Consider the following 20,021-nt stretch of genomic DNA (forward strand, 5'->3'; position numbering starts at 1 on the left):
CTAAGACTAATCCTTCAGCAAAACTCAGTTACAGATAACACTTCATCAAGGAGTGATTCACCACGTCCAAGACTCAATGAAATCCAACACTACAGACTAAATACAACCAAATGATATCGACAAAGATAGAATTGACATGCCAATATGGAAAACCTATGCAAGCTATGACACGATACTCCGCAACACCATCCAGTAAAGCAAGCCCATCACTGCTAAATCATCATCAAGTAAAGCAAATGTCATATTCCTTAACAAAGTCTACCAGCAACCACTAGTCACAAAACAACCAATAATCACTCTTTAACTTGCCTTCACAAGACCTAACACTAACTCACGTCATCGAGTCATATACTTATCCAATATGAACATAATACCCCAGGTATGAGATAAAGATTCATGGACAAGCATAAACTAAATGACCACTCGAATCCAACTCAACCGCAATAAGTTCACCAACACATCTAATCAATAGCTCTGAGCATGCTTTGAAGAGGCTAGCTATGCATGATCAACACTCAACAAAAACTAAAGTAAAGACCATGAGATGAACTTATATCGGTACACAACCTCCTCATAAACAAAGTTATAGTACAGGTACCAACATCTCAATATTAAACAATTAAGTTGGACATCATTATCCTCAGCCAAGGCACAGAGCCACCAAGACTAAATCAGGATCAGTGAGAGCTCACTACTCTTATAGAGTCTAATAAAATGCAAAATGCAACCTGCCACCAAACATAATATTACAGAAGAAAGGCATAAGGGTCACCCTTCTTAGAAAAGTGCAACGGCCACTTTTCTACACCAACTCCAGACTCTATCCAACTCAATTGATTTAGCTTTAAAAGTTAGCATCCCTTTCAAGCCGCATCATACAAACTACATACTAATATCTAAGCTAATTGAAGTCAACTCCAACCCCTTCACTAGTTTGTATTAGCTTACGAAAATGGAATGGTTTTCAGGCAAAGTGATCAACAGATTAGCCATTGGAAAAGTCTAAGAAAATTTGTGGAAAAGATTCCATCCTAGAAAAAAAATGACTCTCAGTCTAGGAATGCAAACTTTCAAGACTCAACCAACTTCCTCTTATTAACAACTTCATATAGGTTCACCTCAACACTAATTCTTATGACCCATAGTATGTTTAAGTAGCGAACATCTTTGCCCATATTTTCGATATCCAACACTGATATCCGCAAAATGCAAAGTGAATCCAAGGCTTGATCACAAAGACCACATCTTTGAATATCCACATTGCACTAACACTCTTCTTCAATCACCTTCAAAATCCAATGTGAAGCCAAAACACTAATAAGAAAAATGACTTGAAAAATCAAAGTTTAAGGAAAATTCCTCATCACTCGAAATAACAATGCCACTTCCACCAATATAAGTGTTAGTGATATCAATGCCCTAACTACACATTTTCTCCATCCAACAATTTACTCCAAGTGCTAACGGATCAATCAACAAGCCATAGCAAGTGAATGCTATAACTCTTTCCAACACCTTAATGGGCAAACTCAAGGAAACAAGATACCAGCTTAAACTTAGCATAATAAACCACCATCGAGAATCCAGTCAAAGCTATTACAATGCTACTTCATGCAAGTATACTAGTTTCACCATCAACCACTTTGGGGTTGATCATCATTTAACCAAGCAATCTCATAAACACATTGTTTATTATCAAATGGATATGATATAAGTATGTATCACAATGACTTGATCATCCATTGAGCAACACTATGAGCAATGCCCATGTCATTACTTCAAATGTTTATATAAATATCAAATGCCAACTCGATTTGATAAAATGCAACATAAATGCCACACTCCACCAATAGAAATTTACAACACCCAACACCACTAACTTTTGTTCACAACATGAACAAGCTCATGTCACTCTCTTTCGAACCAAACTCAAAACTAATCTAACACCAAGTTACTCAAGGAGCAATAGCAAAATTCTTTGGAAAAGAATTGAGCATTGCAACCCAAGTCTTCCAATAGCAAGCCTAGACAAAAATGGTTTAGCGCTTCACCACTATCCATTTCAATATTCACCACTTGTAAGACCATCACTTCCAACATGCATCAAAGTAGGGACTCTTGATTGCATAATGTGAACATGGGCAATGAGTCACACCTCGTTGCAAATCATCTCTCCAAGAGGAGAAAATAATTTACGTGTTTGATCTTTCATCCATGATAATTCTCTTTTTGGTCTCATCTTTGACTAAACCTCAAGTTTGCTTTGGCACTGCCTTCAGTCCAATCCAAGAAAAAGTTTATGAGAGAGCATGGCAATAACTACTTGAACCAATAAACTAATCCCTACAGTCTTGATTGATCTACTCGTAATCATGCCTAGGAAGGTCCACTAGTGCCATGCTAAACAACTACGGACCAACCTATTTGCCACTCATAGCAAACCCAGGGAAGGTTTACTTTCACCCGTGGTACAAAGAACAACTCATGAAACCACTGATAGGTTAACATTAATCCTGCCAACTCAAAGTGTAATTTTGAGTTGCTAATGTGCCTCACTCATGAGCCCAAGCGCAAAAAGGTACTACAGTACAAAAAGGTAACCAAAATGTCAGGCATCTGATATGTTGGGTGTCTACCCCAGATATGTCAAGCACCGGATTGTAAGTGACTAATTTTTCCATTCTACTTTAATCACTTAACCACACCTCCGACCACTTGGAGGAATCTTATTCATAACCTCTTTAAATCCAATTTAGGACTTGGGACTTTGTAGCGCACCCTATCTCTCTCCCTTAAGCCAACTGAAAAAGGGGCAATTTCTTGATGAGAGAGCCTTTAGTGGCTATTTTATCCCTATTTATCCCCCAAGGTTCCAAGGATCCACAGTGACAGTATATTTAAATCTCATCCCATGATCACATGCGCTACAGACTTGTTAGCCCTGAGAATGACATCCATGCCACTCATCCCTTGCACTTAGTCCAAGTGCTCCACGTGCTCGGTCCCAAGACCGACACCCCAACGTACCACCGACATATTAGCCCGTTATGCTAAGGCCATGCCCCTTCACTTTGGTCACATTGGTGGTCCAACACCACCTGCATTGCAGTCCCGTCTCTCAAGGATTGGGCCATCCATCCAGGAGTGACCATCCAAGATCCACTCTTTAGCATCTCTAAGATGCCTGCAAACATGGGGAACAACCTTCCCCAATATCCCTTTTACAGTCCTCACCAAGTCCCTTTTCTGCCCATGGCCATGTTCACTAACACTGCCACTGGGATAGGGCCCATAGGCCCGACCACTAAGTCCCACTGTCCTTTGGAACTTCCTCACCACATGACTGTATCATTGGTCACTACACCAGAGGACCACTCCTCTTCCTTTCCATAGTCTGGGACTTTGGGACAACATTTCTGTCGCTTCGTGGTTTTGACCCTTTATCCTATGGTGATTTACCATAGGATAACCATGAAGTGGAACCTAAACCCTCTTTGTGCCATGTGACATATGCCATGTGTCCATAGGACAGTGGTGTGGAACCCAAGGTTCAGGGCCCTGGGACACTGAACAAAGGAACGGTGCCAAACCCCCAAACATGGAGCCAAGGAGTGTTGGAACCAGACCACAGAGCAACTCTTGAGCATACAGCCCAAGGAGTAAAGGGACAGGAGCCCGGAGCGACTTGGAACAGTCCTAGAGCAACCAGTATCCTAATGCCAGGACCAGCACGCAAAATGGAGCTAAACGGAGTCTAGTGCTATTTCGGCATATTGGTGACCTAATATGAGGATATAGGTACTCCACCAGCTAGCATGGAATGGAACTTGGGCTTAGACCCAAGCTAGACGCAGAACAAGGATAGGCACGCAAGCGAGAGTTAAACTATGCCTCAGGTTTTGAGGAACACATACTTTGGGCTTTCACCCCAAGCCTCCCTTAGTACCAAGAGTTAGTCTTTGGGACAAGCTTGAAACTTACTAAATATAGAATGGTGCTAAAATGTGAATTTGGACACGGGACGAATACTATTGTGTACAAGCCAATCTTTACATTCCGTAGATATGCCAAATGAGCAAATCTAGACACTTTCCATAAATAGCATTTGGGACCGGAATGAGATTAACACAAAGGGCATGATAGTGAGGGTGTTTGGCAAACACGGTAAACTATCATTTAGCGAATATTGAGGGACCAAGTTTAATATCACGGGGGTTCCCAACACTAGCAAGTGCAAGTCAACGAATGAGTTTCTTTAACCAAGTCAAGTATGTTTGACTAAATAAATATTTAGGAATTCTTTCCTTATGCTCATCTGGCCAAGTGCACACACGAGGACTAGTTTCTTAACTAGCTTAGGCAGAGATTAATAATAGATCTAGCAATACCAACCTTCTGCCATCGTGGCAATAAGGAAAGAGTGTCCGAAAAGACTGGCTGATGGATAATTTTCGATGCCCGAAGTCACATTCGTGACAGTAATGCATTCTTTTGATCTTTTTAGTATGTTAATCATTTTCCACACTTATACTTTTTTCTAAATTTTTTAATTACTTTTTAATAATTTTAGATTTTTACATTTATTTTCAAAAAAAAACTAATTACAAAATTTTGAGGAGACAAAGTTGTAGATGCTAGGGAATTCTTAGACACTCTAACCTACCCATTTCAGACACTTGATATAACACACATAGAAGAGTAAATAGTTTAAAAATGATAAAGAAAAATAAAAACATAAAACATAATAAGGCAAAGAAAAAGAATAAAAAAAAGAATAACATATCTTGATGAAATCATTACCTCATTATCAAAGTTATTAAACTACAAAATTCACTCAAGCTCATAGACATTATTTTCCTATAGTGTAATGCCATTTTATTCTTCTGTAACATAACTCTACCATTATATTACATATTTTATGTTTTAGCACCCAAATAGAAATATAAAATTGAACAAAGGAAATTTTCTTTTTGTTTTTGTAGTGTTTGATATAAAGAGTGATTGATAATAACTGATTTAAAAGTTATGGATAAACCAGTCTAAAGGATCAAATTGAGCTAACACAATCACACATCATAGCATATCTAAAATCTCTTATACATCAACAACATTCCTAAACAAGGACAATGTTGATAACTCTAAAAATACACACTTCTATTCTGTTCGTGAGTTAAGAAATATCTAGTCTACAATGTGCTATTGCTTAGAAATCAGCTCTACAGGAAGCTCATCAACACTCACTTGCTCTCCCCAACCAAGCTCAAAGTTTACGATGGAATCCGTCGCGAGGAGCAGTGCCGTCTCGCTCGATCTCTCAGTTACGAGCGAGGGAATCCGGTCCTCCTGCGGCAAAAGCTCCACAACATGAACATGAACGTGATAACTTACATGCTATTCGGGAAGCGCTTCTGTGGACACCACAAGAACACTGCGAATGTCGACGAGTTCGTGCAAGCGATCGTGGAGACGGTTAGGCTGGCTGGAGTTTTCAATGTGAGCGATTACATCCCTGGAATTCGCTGGCTGGACGTCCAAGGCCTGGAGAAGAAATACAAGCAGCTCATGGACCGGATAAACAGGCACCTCTTGTCGATCTTACGAGACCGGCAAGAGGATCCTCCGGTTTTCACCAGCGACGAGCCCATGGCTTTCATCGACGTGCTCATCTCGATGGGAGAGAAGCTCTCAAACACGACCAAAATCACACTTCTGCTCGTAAGTTTCTCTTGGTCAAAGTTGTTCTTCTTTAACGCTGGATGAATCCCACAGGACATTTTGCTGGGTGCTGTGGATACTTCGGCTCTCTCGCTGGAATGGGCCATGGCCGAGCTTCTCCGGCATCCAGCCGAATTCTCGAGAGCTCGGAGCCAGATTGATGCAATTGTCGGCAAAGAAAAGCTTGTGGACGAGTCGGACATCGCAAAGCTTCCATACGTCGAGGCCATAGCCAAGGAAACAATGAGGCTCCGGTCAGTGGCTCCGCTAGCTCTTCCCAAGATCGTCCAAGGAGGCCCAATCGAGCTCGATGGCTACACCCTCCTGGACGGGACTGTGATCTACATCAGTAGCTACTCGATCGGTCTGGACGAGAGGTTTTGGAAAGATCCTCTTGAGTTTCGGCCGCAGCGTTTCATCGACTTGCCAGACATCGATGTCTTTGGCCAAAATTTCAACTTACTTCCGTTTGGAACAGGGAGGAGAGTTTGTCCCGGTGCAAAGCTTGGATTTGATGCTGTCCAGATGGGTATTGCAACGCTCGTTCAAGGATTTGACTGGAAGCTGGATGGAGATCTTGATGATCCGGCAAAGCTGAACATGGATCAAACATTTGGACTGGTTTGTCAAAAGAGTCAACCTCTTGTGGCTATCCCAATCCCGAGGCTGGATTCTCACGTTTACTAGAAACATTAGCTCATACCAGCTTGTTTCTTCCATAAAGTTTGCTTCCTCTCCAGGAAACTATCATAATTTCGGGTGTGACGCTCGAAGAACTATCATGATTCAACCATTTGGTTTTCTAGCCTTTTAATGATACAACTGATCAATATAACAATGTATCAATTCATGTGGAAGAAAAGTAATCTAAAAACGTCTATCCAGGATCAGTTGTGGAGGTAAGAGTTTATCCTAGTTTAGATGGTGGATGTGGAAATAGATATTTTCTAGAAATGGTGGAAGTGGATATAGAAAGATATTGCATGAAATGGTCACCTCCCAAATAGGCGACCAAAGAAACTCGTGGAAGAGTTTGATTCCAAGCACTACCGCCCGAGCTTATCTTTGGAGCGTGGCTCTTTCGATGTGTCCTTGCCACAAACTTTGCATCGCTTGTCCACCCATCCAGTTTCAACGTACGCACCCTTCACTGATTGATCACGCAATACCTTGGCATGAGGACGAAAATGAAAAGACCCGAGGAGAAAAAAACACTCAAATAAGAAAGGGACTTGTAAATACCATCGATTGATTCTTTGAAGAAATCCTTGTAGGTGCCACCGATCTTCCGCCTCAGAGCTGCGTACTGCAAAAGTCAAGAAGGGAGAGATGAGAAATTCGCACGCATTGGATGTTTTTTCTCAAAGATGTTTTTTCGTACTTGCTCTCGGGACATTTTCTCGCCCGACTTTGTAGCCTGACGAGCCTCGTCGATCAAATCAGCGTCCCTCTCCGACCTTGCCTGAGAGAAATCCAGCGCGTCGGTGATGCTAGTCAGAAGCGATGTCTTCTCCTGCTTCTGTTCACTCCCCTCGCCGGGAGGAGTTTCATCCTTTCTATCCTGTGCCAGAAGAAACATACTAACTTTTTTGTGGGGGCTGTGATTAACTTCCCACTGCTGCTGCTTGATCGATCTGCCAAGAAAACTCCCCTTTGTTGCTGCAACCGAAGCTGCCGCCATTAGCAACAAGAAAAAACGAAAAAAGAAGATGACCAACTTTGAAAGAATCGGACTGGCTTAACATAATAATAAAAAAGATATAGATAAAATACATTAACATAACAAATAACCACAAATATTAGAATATTCATGCATCCTGGGAATATCTATTCCACATAGATGTATATATTGAATCGAAAACGTGTAATTGTTTTTTAAGTTATCATCTCCATTTTATTAATTAAACAAATTTATTGATTGATTGATAGTTTGCACATACAGCCAAGAAAGGAGCCGTGATCAGGAGGAAGACAAGATGCAGCTTAAGTTTACACATACAGCCAGGAAGGGAGCCGTGCTCAGGCGGAAGACATGATGTGACTTAACTTGCATTTGCATCCAGTTTCATGCTTGACTACACAACTATCAAAACAATATATAGATAGATAGCATGATTTGGAGTGTCTTAAGCATGCTAGAGTTGGGGCTTTGGAAATGCCTCAATATCGATATCAATGTCCAACATTTTACTTCTTGAAAGCAAAATTGTCTTTGTGCTCAAAGTGGTGAAGTTTTATGGAAATGATAATTAAAATCAACTTGCAATGATGGTGGGTGGGTTGGTAGAAAAAAATTTGCCCATGAGGAACTTTATAAATTAGTTGGCAGATATGAAAGAATCAATAATCCCATATGATAAATAGATCCATGGTTTGCAGCAAACTTGTTAGGTGCTAGAATCATACAAGTTGGTCAGGAGCACTGATGCTGGATTTGCATGACGATTATTATTAACACTATTTAGAGTGTTAAAATTTTAAGAATGTAAGAAGAATTTTTATTTTAAGTTGTTCTGAGCTTAAGCAGTGGAAATGCTAGCTAAGCTCAGTACATTTTTTTCATTGTCCTGAGCTAAAGCTGGGGTGTTAGCTAAAGTTTGGTTTTCTACAGCAACAACTATGTTGTTTTTTAGGGCTGTAAATGCAGGAATAATAAAACATTATTATTATTTTATAATTTACACCAACAATTTCCTTCTCATTCCATCTGGATAATTTATTTTTTCTGAGTTCCTGGCAGTGTCATGAGGACAAGGTATGGTAAATTTGGTCTATATGTTTATTTTTTTGACAAAGATACTTTTACAATAACTTTTCTTTTTAAGTAAAATAGAATAGAGCAGAAAAGTACAGCAAACTTTTTCCTTTGAGATGATAGCTGGTTTTGAATTTTGATTTAGAAGACATTGTTCTTAAATTACTCACGGCACTTTAGAACCAACATCCAGCTCCAAGTTATTATAGGAAGTTACAAGACAATCGTCTATGCCATATCACACCCATAGTCGGCATTCTTGAAATTGCGCTGGAGCACACACTCCTCAAAGTCCCCAGCATCGTTTCTGAACTGGAGCCTCAGAGGCTCGATCCGCCAGTCGATGCTCAGCCTCCCGCCCTTGCAAACTTCCTTAAACTCCTGGAACTTCTTCGAGTTCCCGCAGTGCACGGGAGTGGTCTGGCCTCCCGTGCAGCCGTGAACTCCCTCCACCGATATCCCACACACTGGAATCTGGCACGAGCTCCTCCCACACCCGCTCGATAGCTCCCCATCCTTGAGCAAAACGGTGCCTGCATCCGAGCAGCCAAGCAGCAACGCCAGGATCCACAAGCAGGTCATCACCTTCATCGTCCTCATCATTCTAAGTTTTGATTGGATCTTAGAATGTTGTTTGTTATGATAAGCTGGAATGGAATCGTTGGAATTTATAGGCAAAAGCGTCCTTACATTTCACAACGCGTGGTCCTTGACGTGACTGACCTCTCTTAACTACACGTTGAGACGCTAATAGACCAAAATGGTGTGCAGTCTTGCTTGACTTCGCTATAACGGACGAGGCCTTTTTGCAACGTGGTGAGATGACGTTTTTGACCACATTAGAACGAGTATTAGCGACTGAAAGTTCTAATCGTTCGAAATCCTTGTCTAAGTTCTCCGTGGCGAGGAATCGTGGCCTCCAAGAACTAGCATCAAGACGTTATGGTGTTAACTTTCAAGCCTGTTGACCTTAATTGACTAAGACCATTGACTAAAATTTACTTAACAATTAAATAATATTTACCTTGGATGATTACCGTATAAGCCCTAATATCCTTCTAGGGCATTGCAACTAAAATTCCTCTGGCGCGATGCTCGACTTCGCGATCCGCTATGCGTTGGCCATCGCGCTGGTCTTCTCCTGCATAGCTCTCGGTAATTCGCCATTACATTTGGATCGATCCATTACCCCAATCTCTTTCAGGATGGTTCGTGGCGTGGAAGCTGCTGCTCGTTCACATTCCTCTTGTCCAAGAGATTTGCGGCTTGCGGAAGAAACCTAAGAAGCCCGTTCTCAGGGCCAGCGCTCCATTCCCGGACAGGTAACGCGAAATTTCGATCAATACCAGCTCGCTCCAATCCTTGAGATTCGCCAGGGTGAAATCGCAGTGATTCTTAGGGTTTATCAGAGCAGGGTTTCCAGGGAGCAGCGGCAGCGGCAATGTTCTCGTCCACGGCGTCTTCGATCTCCAAAATGTCCGCTCTCGTCAGCGGCGTCGGCACGGATGCTGCGATCTACGACGATCCCCAGGACGCGGACATTCCTACGCTGCTCGACAGTCGCTACGACGCGGACAAAGCCCAGGGATTGAAGCGCCTCATCGCGCTCATGGCACAGGGACAGGACGTTTCCACATTCTTCCCACAGGTAAATTTCTCTTCTTCATAGATGATTAGCTTCTTCTATCGTCCCTTCCTTCACAAATTCCTTCTTTTTTTCACAGGTTGTCAAGGGCGTTGCTTCACAGTCTCTGGAAGTGAAGAAGCTCGTTTACATCTACCTCGTCCACTACGCTGATAAGTAATGCTAGAACTTCTCCAGTTTCCAGGAAAAAAAATTCTCCAACGCGATACATCTTTCTTCTTCTTTGTAGACGACCAGACGAGGCGTTGCTTTCTATCAACAGTTTCCAAAGAGATTTATCCGATATCAATCCCCTGGTTCGTGCTTGGGCCTTGCGAGCGATGTCCGGGATCAAGGTCCGTGCAGTTGGCCCTCTCGTTATCATGGCTGCAAACAAGTGCGCCAGAGATCCCTCTCCTTACGTTCGGAGGTGTGCTGCGAATGCGGTTTCCAAGATTCATTCCATGGGTGACGAACAACATTTCGACGAGCTTGTACAGGTACGGTTGTTTCCAGTTCGTTGTCTGTTGGATTAGTAACAGGATCTTTTTCAGCTTGTGTCCATCTTGCTGAACGACAATTATCCGGGCGTAGCTGGAGCCGCAGCGCAGGCTTTTATCTCTGTTTGCCCGGAGCGTTATTCCTTATTGAGCTCCAGCTTCAGGAAGCTGTGTGGACTACTTTACGAGGCTGATGAATGGGGACAGATTTCTCTTATGGACATCCTGATGCGGTATATCGTGGCAAAGTATGGCGTTGTTAGAGATTTCAGCTCCGCGAACGTAGAATTCTCATGTTTACAGCAAGCACACGAAGAAAATGGTGGCGACTTTTACAAAGCTGACACGAGATCCTCGTTTCCGGATGAGAGGTGGGAAGTGAGGCTCATGCTATCGTCTACGCTTTCTCTGCTACGGAGCCAAAATAGTGCGGTCGTATTACAGGCGGCAGTCATCCATTGGTATTTTTCTCCGGGCAATGAACTCAGCAACATTGTCAAGCCATTACTGTTTTTACTTCGTTCGTCGCTTGATGCACGGCATGTGGTGAGCATTTGGCAGTTACTTCAGCTTTTGATCTAAGCCTTCTGTTTCAGGTGCTTGCAAATATACTTTCTTTCTCGAAGTGTGAGCCAAGTTTGTTCGAGGCATATTTTGAAGATTTTTTCATATGTTCTTCTGACTCTCAAGCTATTCAAACTCTGAAGCTGGACATACTAACAAACATAGTGTCAGATTTCTCCGCCACGCAAATTCTTCAAGAATTGGAGGTAAGCAAGACAAATGTTTTCCTTTGCTTACTTGCTACTTCATCACAGGCCTATATACGAAACCCAAACTCTCAGCTGGCAGCAGACGCAGTAAACTCGATTGGCCGGTGTGCGCTTCGACTGTCTTCCACAGTGGCTATATGCACCAAGGGTCTTCTCAAGCTAGTCGTTTCTCGGTCTTCCCGTGACGACGATTCGCTCCACAATGCAAATGATGCTGAACCAAAGGTTGGAGACTCTGGACGTATAGTCCGGGGAGGGGAAGAGTGGTGGTTCAAGCGGTTTCGTCGCTAAGAGCTATTATGCAGAAGCACCCAGCAGAGCAGGACCAGGTTTCTTTATGTTGTTGTGTAAGTGCTGGAGTACTGAACTTTAATCTTGTCTTGCAGGTAATCCTTCATCTTTTACGCAACTTAAACCACATTTTAGAGCCAACGGCACGTGAAGTTGTCATTTGGATGATTGGTGAACAAGCGATTGCTCGTCCTGCACTTGCTGAAGGAATCCCTGTGGCCCTGCGGTATCTAGCCAAAACGTTTGCAGACGAGTCTAATGGAACTAAGCTTCAAGTTTTGAACTGCCTTGCGAAGGTAAGCTTCTTTGCTGCTGATCTCTATCTTACAGAAAAAATAATCCAGATCATTTCATCTTCTCAACGGTGCTCGTCTTTGAAAACTGTCCTGTTAATTCTTCAGTATATTCTGGATCTTGCCGCCTGTGATTTAAACTATGACGTACGAGATCGAGCCTGGATTTTACGAGTTGTCTTGGCTGGCCATTTAGACGCTATCAAGCACCATTCGTCATATGACGCAGATTATCGTCTTCCGGAGATTATCGATGCTATTTTACTCAACATTGATCAGTCAAAACTTGATCCAGGTGTACTATCCAAAGCTGCCAACTCCATGTTTCTTCGCCAGAAGTCGGTACCAGTATTACCTTCGTTGAGTTTACAGACGTCCACATTCCTACCAGGATCGATGTCTCATATGGTTCAACACATGTCAGTGAACTGTGGGTGCTCTTGAGTTATCTAATTGTCCTCTTGAAGGCTGGTGCAGTGATTCCATCTCTTGTGAATTTTCTTAAGCACACCGATTATAGCACTGCCTTATTTCCTGCCAAACCTAAAAACTTTATTTAGATTGCCATGTGTGCAACCGGATTGACCCAGAGGATCCCGGGCCCAGAATCAGGGCCCAGGGTGCTCCCAGGTCAACCCAGACAGATTCCAAGCCCAAAAAGGTGCATATAACATCCCCCCACATATAACGCCGCTCCTAGACACCACACTGCTATAACAGTTTCCTTTAAACCTTAGAATTTAAGTGAGTGACAAAATTTTTTGGCTCTTTAATCTAATAAATTATTAAACTCTTTAACCAAGAGTTACTTATTAATAGTTATACTTGTTATTACTTCATAAATAATGTTATCCAAATTCACTCTATTATTAAAATTAAACTCTTATTTATTCATTTTATCCTTTATAGGATTGAAAAATAAATTGAAACATTGAGGTAAGAAAAATAATTACATAGTATTGAAATTTTTAAAATTATTATAAAGGTGATTAAATGTTTCAATTGTAAAAAAAAAATGGTAAAAATGATGGAAAGTTTGAATATTATTATTTTATAAAAACCAACTTCATTTTAGCAAAAATTAAGTAATGTTAGCTATGTTGTCAAATGTTATATATTACTAGCTTTTTATATATTTTTTTGGGATCTTTTTTGACTCTTGAAGAACTAAGCAATGACATATCATTTAACTATTTACCTCCATTGAATGGAAGTGTTAAATTTTTAAATTCAAGTAATGAGGATAAAGTAAGTAAGTAATTGTAGCACACGTGGTTTTGACCCTTTATCCTATGGTGATTTATTATAGGATAACCACGAAGCGGAACTTAAACCCTCTTTGTGCTACGTGATATATGCCACATGTCACATACCACGTGTCCATAGGACAGTGGTGTGGAACCCGAGGTTCAGAGCCTTGGGCCACTGAACAAAGGAACAATGTCAAACCCCTAAGCATGGAGCCAAGGAGTGTTGGAACCGGACCACGGAGCAACTCTCGAGCATACAGCCCAAGGAGCAAAGGGACAGGAGCCCGGAGCGACTTGGAACAATCCTAGAGCAACCAATATCCCAATGCCATGACCAGCACGCAAAATGGAGCTAAACGGAGCCTGGTGCTATTTTGGCATACCGGTAACCTAATGTCAGGATATGGGTACTCTACCAGCTAGCATGGAATGAAACTTGGGCTTAGACCCAAGCCGGACGCAGAACAAGGACAGGCATGCAAGCGGGAGCTAGACTATGCCTCAGGTTAGTCAGCCATGCACAACCTTCCCACTATCCCTACATTTGGGACCCCCCCCCCCCCCCCCCCCCCTAAGGAACACACACTTTGGGCTTTCACCCCAAGCCTCCCTTAGTACCAAGAGTTAGTCTCTGGGACAAACTTGAAATTTACTAAATATGGAATGGCGCTAAAATGTGAATTTGGACACTGGACGAACACTATTGTGTGCAAGCCAATATCTACATTCCGTAGATATGCCAAATGAGCAAATCTAGACACTTTCCATAAATAGCATTTGGGACTAGAATGAGATTAACACAAAGGGCATGATAGCGAGGGTGTTTGGTAGACACAATAAGCTATCATCTAGTGAATATTGAGGGACCAAATTTAATATTATGGGGGTTCCCAACACTAGCAAGTGCAAGTCAACGAATGAGTTTCTCTAACCAGGTCAAGTATGCTTGACTAAATAAACATTTAGGAATTCCTTCTTTATGCTCATTTGGTCAAGTGCACACGTGAGGATCAGTTTCTCAACTAGCATAAGGGGAGACCAATAACAAGTCCAGCAATACCGACCTCTTGCCATCGTGGCAGTAAGGAAAGAGTGTCTGAAAGGACTGGCCAACAGATAACTTTTGATACCCGAAGTCACATTCGCGACACTCTCCCCCCCTTAGGAAGATTGATGTCCTTATCGATGCATACTCTAGTCTAGAATACCGCCAAGGAAACAACTCCAGAAAAAGTTCACGGTATTCACACTATGTGAGAAATGCACCAACTTAAGTGAATTAGGTAACCTCTTTGTCTAACGCAGATGCACTACCAACTCAGACACCTTCTGGCCGTCGCCGACAAGGAAATGACCAATGGAGTTAGCCACCCTTGTTGCGCTGGGTGTCACTCAGCTTACAAAAGTGTGATATGCCCCTACCCGCAAGGACATAGAGAGAGAAGCTAGAGGCCCCAACCCTCATGAGCAAAGAAACCAAACCCGTCGGTAAGGTTTAGATAGACTACTATAAACAGGTAGTTAGAGTTGTTTACACGGTCACGCCCTTTTAACGGAATAAAGAACATTGACAAAGAGGCGGGTTATGTAACCAGTCGACAGTAGCTACCCCATGACTAAAGATTTCAACATGCACACGAAGTGCCGAAGCCAGTCTGCCTATACTGGCCCAAACTCAAAGATCAATAGATGGACAATATCAAAGTCATAGACAATGATATCTTAGAGACTTAATTATCAATGAATATATTTTAGATTAGAACACAAAAGTATTCCAAGTAAGTTATTATCTGATAAACCAGTATTATAGGATAGGAACCACCAAAATCACTATTATTGGAAAAATATAGGATTCACCATCCATTAAAATTCAATAGCAAGTATATCATCAAGTAAACTCAATGATGAAACTTAACTACCAAAGATAATAGACAGTAAGCCAAACAACTTACTAAAGATAACTTAAAGAACATAAAGTATTATTGGTTGATAAGCACAATGCTCACGAATGGATTACCCAAAGGAAATAACATCCCAATCTATCAGAACTAACTCAAGCAATGATCAATAGAACAGAATAAATGTGGTAAGACCAACAAACACTTAGTTATGTTAACCATCGCACCAGCCAATTTGAATAGATCCTGGTCAACAATACAAAGGAATTTAAGTTGCCTAAGCAAGTGTTAGCAACATCATGTTGATGTCTAAAACCCAAGAGACCAATCCAAAGCAAACCACAAAGAACATGTAGTATTGCAAAAAGCCATAAGCCATCAAAGAGAACAACTAACCATAAAAAAAGATCATTAATCATACCATCAATAGAGAGATGCATAATCATCATTGAAGAAAGAATCCACCATCTTGAATAACGGCAAACCATTCTATATCAATAATAATCAAGCAAAACCTTTGACAAGAATAATCAACTATCCTAGATGATAGTCAATCATCACCAATGAGTGCTAGATGTAAATACTAACTTCAACATCGAAGCTAGGAGCCAAAATGCCTTCCCCAACAACTTTTAACAAATGGAACAATGAGCACAAAAACTCAAAGAACCAAAAGCTCAAAGAAGCCTATAGTCAAGTCTTGCCTAACAATGATCACAAGTTTTGCATGAACTAACTTCAATGCTAAAGAAGAAATTATGGTACAACCTACAATATCCTTCTAGAAGTCAAACTTCATAATATAAAGCTAATGAAAAGCATATTTGCATCAATCTAAAAGCCAAGCACAATGAAGCTATGCTCAATAAGTGATCACTAAACGATCCTCCATGAATCCATCTATAACAAGACGTAACTTACTTCATAGCAAGTACAAAAAGAATCACCAATGATCAATATATCCCAACTCAAATCTAACAAGGATTCAAATATTTTAATATCGATCACTAACTCTTTCGCTTGTAGAGTTAGCGTCATCAATGACTAAATCACTTTTTAAGGAAAAGCTCAAAGCTCAACCCCTACTAAACAATCTTGTCTAGAACACAACTAACTCAAACTTGCTACTCAGTTCATTTGAATGTCAACATAGTTGCTAACTAGCAAATGCATGAATGCCAATAACACAAAGCTTTAGCCAAATCATGAACACTATCTTTTTCAAGACTAATGAAACTCAATATCAATTCTAAGGAAAGACATCTCATTTCACTTGAATCTCAATATCAACAATGTCAACCACAAAGCATCACTTCAACGTTATCAACACTAGGACAAAGCTAGAAGAAAGCAAAAGTGAATCACCACTCAAAACTCTCTTGCAACCAAGCTAACCAAAGTCGAAGATACTATTCCTAGTATCTAAGACTAATCCTTCAGCAAAACTCAGTTACAGATAACACTTCATCAAAGAGTGATTCACCACGTCCAAGACTCAATGAAATCCAACACTACAGACTAAATACAACCAAATGATATCGACAAAGATAGAATTGACATGCCAATATGGAAAACCTATGCAAGCCATGACACGATCCTCCGCAATACCATCCAGTAAAGCAAGCCCATCACTGCTAAATCATCATCAAGTAAAGCAAGTGTCATATTCCTTAACAAAGTCTACCAGCAACCACTAGTCACAAAACAACCAATAATCACTCTTTAACTTGCCTTCACAAGACCTAACACTAACTCACATCATCGAGTCATATACTTAACCAATATGAACATAATACCCCAGGTATGAGATAAAGGTTCATGGACAAGCATAAACTAAATGACCACTCGAATCCAACTCAACCGCAATAAGTTCACCAACACATCTAATCAATAGCTCTGAGCATGCTTTGAAGAGGCTAGCTATGCATGATCAACACTTAACAAAAACTAAAGTGAAGACCATGAGATGAACTCATATCGGTACACAACCTCCTCATAAACAAAGCTATAGTACGGGTACCAACATCTCAACAGTAAACAATTAAGTTGAACATCACTATCCTTAGCCAAGGCACAGAGCCACCAAGACTAAATCAGGATCAGTGAGAGCTCACTACTCTTATAGAGTCTAATAAAATGCAAGATGCAACCTGTCACCAAACATAATACTACAGAAGAAAGGCATAAGGGTCACCCTTCTTAGAAAAGTGCAACGGCCACTTTTTTACACCAACTCCAAACTCTATCCAACTCAATTGATTTAGCCTTAAAAGTCAGCATCCTTTTTGAGCCGCATCATACAAACTACATACTAAGGTCTAAGCTAATTGAAGTCAACTCTAACCCCTTCACTAGTTTGTATTAGCTTACGAAAATGGAATGGTTTTCAGGCAAAGTGATCAACAGATTAGCCATTGGAAAAGTCTAAGAAAATTTGTGGAAAAGATTCCATCCTAGAAAAAAAATGACTCTCAGTCTAGGAATGCAAACTTTCAAGACTCAACCAACTTCCTCTTACTAACAACTTCACATAGGTTCACCTCAACACTAATTCTTATGACCCATAGTATGTTTAAGCAGTGAACATCTTTGCCCATATTTTCGATATCCAACACCGATATCCGCAAAATGCAAAGTGAATCCAAGGCTTGATCACAAAGACCACATCTTTGAATATCCACATTGCACTAACACTCTTCTTCAATCACCTTCAAGATCCAATGTGAAGCCAAAACACTAATAAGAAAAATGACTTGAAAAATCAAAGTTTAAGGAAAATTCCTCATCACTCGAAATAACAATGCCACTTCCACCAACATAAGTGTTAGTGATATCAATGCCCTAACTACACATTTTCTCCATCCAACAATTTACTCCAAGTGCTAATGGATCAATCGACAAGCCATAGCAAGTGAATGCTATAACTCTTTCCAACACCTTAATGGGCAAACGCAAGGAAACAAGGTACCAGCTTAAACTTAGCATAATAAACCACCATCGAGAATCTAGTCAAAGCTATTACAATGCTACTTCATGCAAGTATACTAGTTTCACCATCAACCACTTTGGGGTTGATCATCATTTAACCAAGCAACTTCATAAACACATTGTTTATTATCAAATGGATATGATATAAGTATGTATCACAATGACTTGATCATCCATTGAGCAACACTATGAGCAATGCCCATGTCATTACTTCAAATATTTATATGAATATCAAATGTCAACTCGATTTGATAAAATGCAACATAAATGCCACACTCCACCAATAGAAATTTACAACACCCAACACCATTAACTTTTGTTCACAACATGAACAAGCTCATGTCACTCTCTTTCGAACCAAACTCAAAATTAATCTAACACCAAGCTACTCAAGAAGCAATAGCAAAGTTCCTTGGAAAAGAATTGAGCATTGCAACCCAAGTCTTCCAATAGCAAGCCTAGACAAAAATGGTTTAGCGCTTCACCACTATCCATCCCAATATTCACCACTTGTAAGACCATCACTTCCAACATGCATCAAAGTAAGGACTTTTGATTGCATAATGTGAACATGGGCAATGAGTCACACCTCGTTGCAAATCATCTCTCCAAGAGGAGAAAATAATTTACGTGTTTGATCTTTCGTCCATGACAATTCTCTTTTTGGTCTCATCTTTGACTAAACCTCAAGTTTGCTTTGGCACTGCCTTTAGTCCAATCCAAGAAAAAGTTTATGAGAGAGCATGGCAATAACTATTTGAACCAATAGACTAATCCCTACAGTCTTGATTAATCTACTCGTAATCATGCCTAGGAAGGTCCACTAGTGCCATGCTAAACAGCTACGGACCAACCTATTTGCCACTCATAGCAAACTCAGGGAAGGTTTACTTTCACCCGTGGTACAAAGAACAACTCATGAAACCACTGATAGGCTAACATTAATCCTGCCAACTCAAAGTGTAATTTTGAGTTGCTAATGTGCCTCACTCACGAGCCCAAGCGCAAAAAGGTACTACAGTACAAAAAGGTAACCAAAATGTCAGGCACCTGATATGTTAGGTGTTTGCCCCAGATATGTCAAGCACCGGATTGTAAGTGACTAATTTTTCCATTCTACTTTAATCACTTAACCCACACCTCCGACCACTTGGAGGAATTGTCGCGAATGTGACTTCGGGTATCGAAAGTTACCTGTCGACTAGTCCCTTACGACACTCTTACCTTACTGCACAATGGCAGGAGGTCGGTATTGCTGGACCCTTTATTAGCCCCTCTTGTGCTAGTGGAGTTAACTGGGCATTTCGAGTGTACTTAGACCGGACGAGCATAAGGACGGAATTCCTACGTGTTATTAGCTAAGCATACTTAGCTCGGTAAGGAGTTCCCGTCTCGTTTTGTCTTGCACTTGCTAGTGACAAGAACCCTCGCGTATTGAGATTAGTCCCTCAATATCGCTACATGATAGCTTACCGTGTCTGCCAAACACCCTCGCTATCATGCCCTTTGTGTTAGTCTCATTTCGGTCCCAAATACTATTTATGGAAAGTGTCCAGATTTGCTCATTTGGCATATCTACGGAATGTAGAGATTGTCCTGAACACAATGGTGTTCGTCCCGTGTCCAAATTTGCAATCTAAGGACATTCTATATTTAATAAGTTTCGAGCTTGTCCCAGAGAAAGCCCAAAGCGTGTGTTCCTCAAGGGGGGGGGGGGGCTGTGGGGGGTTCCAAATGTATAGTAGGGATAGTGGGTAGGTCGGGCATGGCTGACCAACCTGAGGCATAGTCTAGCTCCCGCTTGCGTGCCTGTCCTTGTTCTGCGTCCGGCTTGGGTCTAAGCCCAAGTTCCACACCATGCTAGATGGTGGAGTACCCATGTCCTCGCGTTAGGCCACCGGTATGCCGAAATAGCGCCAGACTCCATTTGGCTC

At 41.2% G+C, this 20,021-nt stretch overlaps 3 protein-coding genes and 1 pseudogene across 3 annotated transcripts in view; 3 read left to right on the forward strand and 1 right to left on the reverse strand.

Moving 5' to 3' along the window:
• Positions 1–6,605, forward strand: part of LOC9654446 (flavonoid 3'-monooxygenase) — an 18,109-nt gene extending 11,504 nt beyond the window's left edge. Inside the window, exons 2-3 of the mRNA XM_002983139.2 lie at positions 5,223–5,715; positions 5,770–6,605. Of these exons, the coding sequence (XP_002983185.2) occupies positions 5,223–5,715; positions 5,770–6,402 (1,126 nt within the window). The 3' untranslated portion in view covers positions 6,403–6,605. The remainder of the gene's footprint in view (positions 1–5,222; positions 5,716–5,769) is intronic.
• Positions 1–12,440, forward strand: part of LOC9654640 (AP-3 complex subunit beta-2) — an 18,740-nt gene extending 6,300 nt beyond the window's left edge. The window contains exon 9 of the mRNA XM_024688275.1: positions 12,247–12,440. The gene's annotated coding sequence lies outside the window, so the exon portion shown is untranslated. The remainder of the gene's footprint in view (positions 1–12,246) is intronic.
• LOC9654447 lies at positions 6,708–7,396 on the reverse strand (annotated as a pseudogene).
• Positions 9,678–12,473, forward strand: LOC9654642 (AP-3 complex subunit beta-1). Its single transcript, XM_024688278.1, has 10 exons — positions 9,678–9,792; positions 9,847–10,118; positions 10,195–10,271; positions 10,345–10,594; positions 10,649–11,140; positions 11,191–11,364; positions 11,413–11,561; positions 11,615–11,696; positions 11,754–11,954; positions 12,003–12,473. The coding sequence occupies exons 2-10, from the start codon at positions 9,912–9,914 to the stop codon at positions 12,393–12,395; spliced, it is 2,025 nt and encodes a 674-aa protein (XP_024544046.1). The 5' UTR covers positions 9,678–9,792; positions 9,847–9,911; the 3' UTR covers positions 12,396–12,473.
• The last annotated feature ends 7,548 nt before the right edge of the window (positions 12,474–20,021 follow it).

This window comes from Selaginella moellendorffii, unplaced genomic scaffold (genome assembly GCF_000143415.4).
Source record: "Selaginella moellendorffii unplaced genomic scaffold, v1.0 SELMOscaffold_57, whole genome shotgun sequence".
NCBI lineage: Eukaryota > Viridiplantae > Streptophyta > Lycopodiopsida > Selaginellales > Selaginellaceae > Selaginella > Selaginella moellendorffii.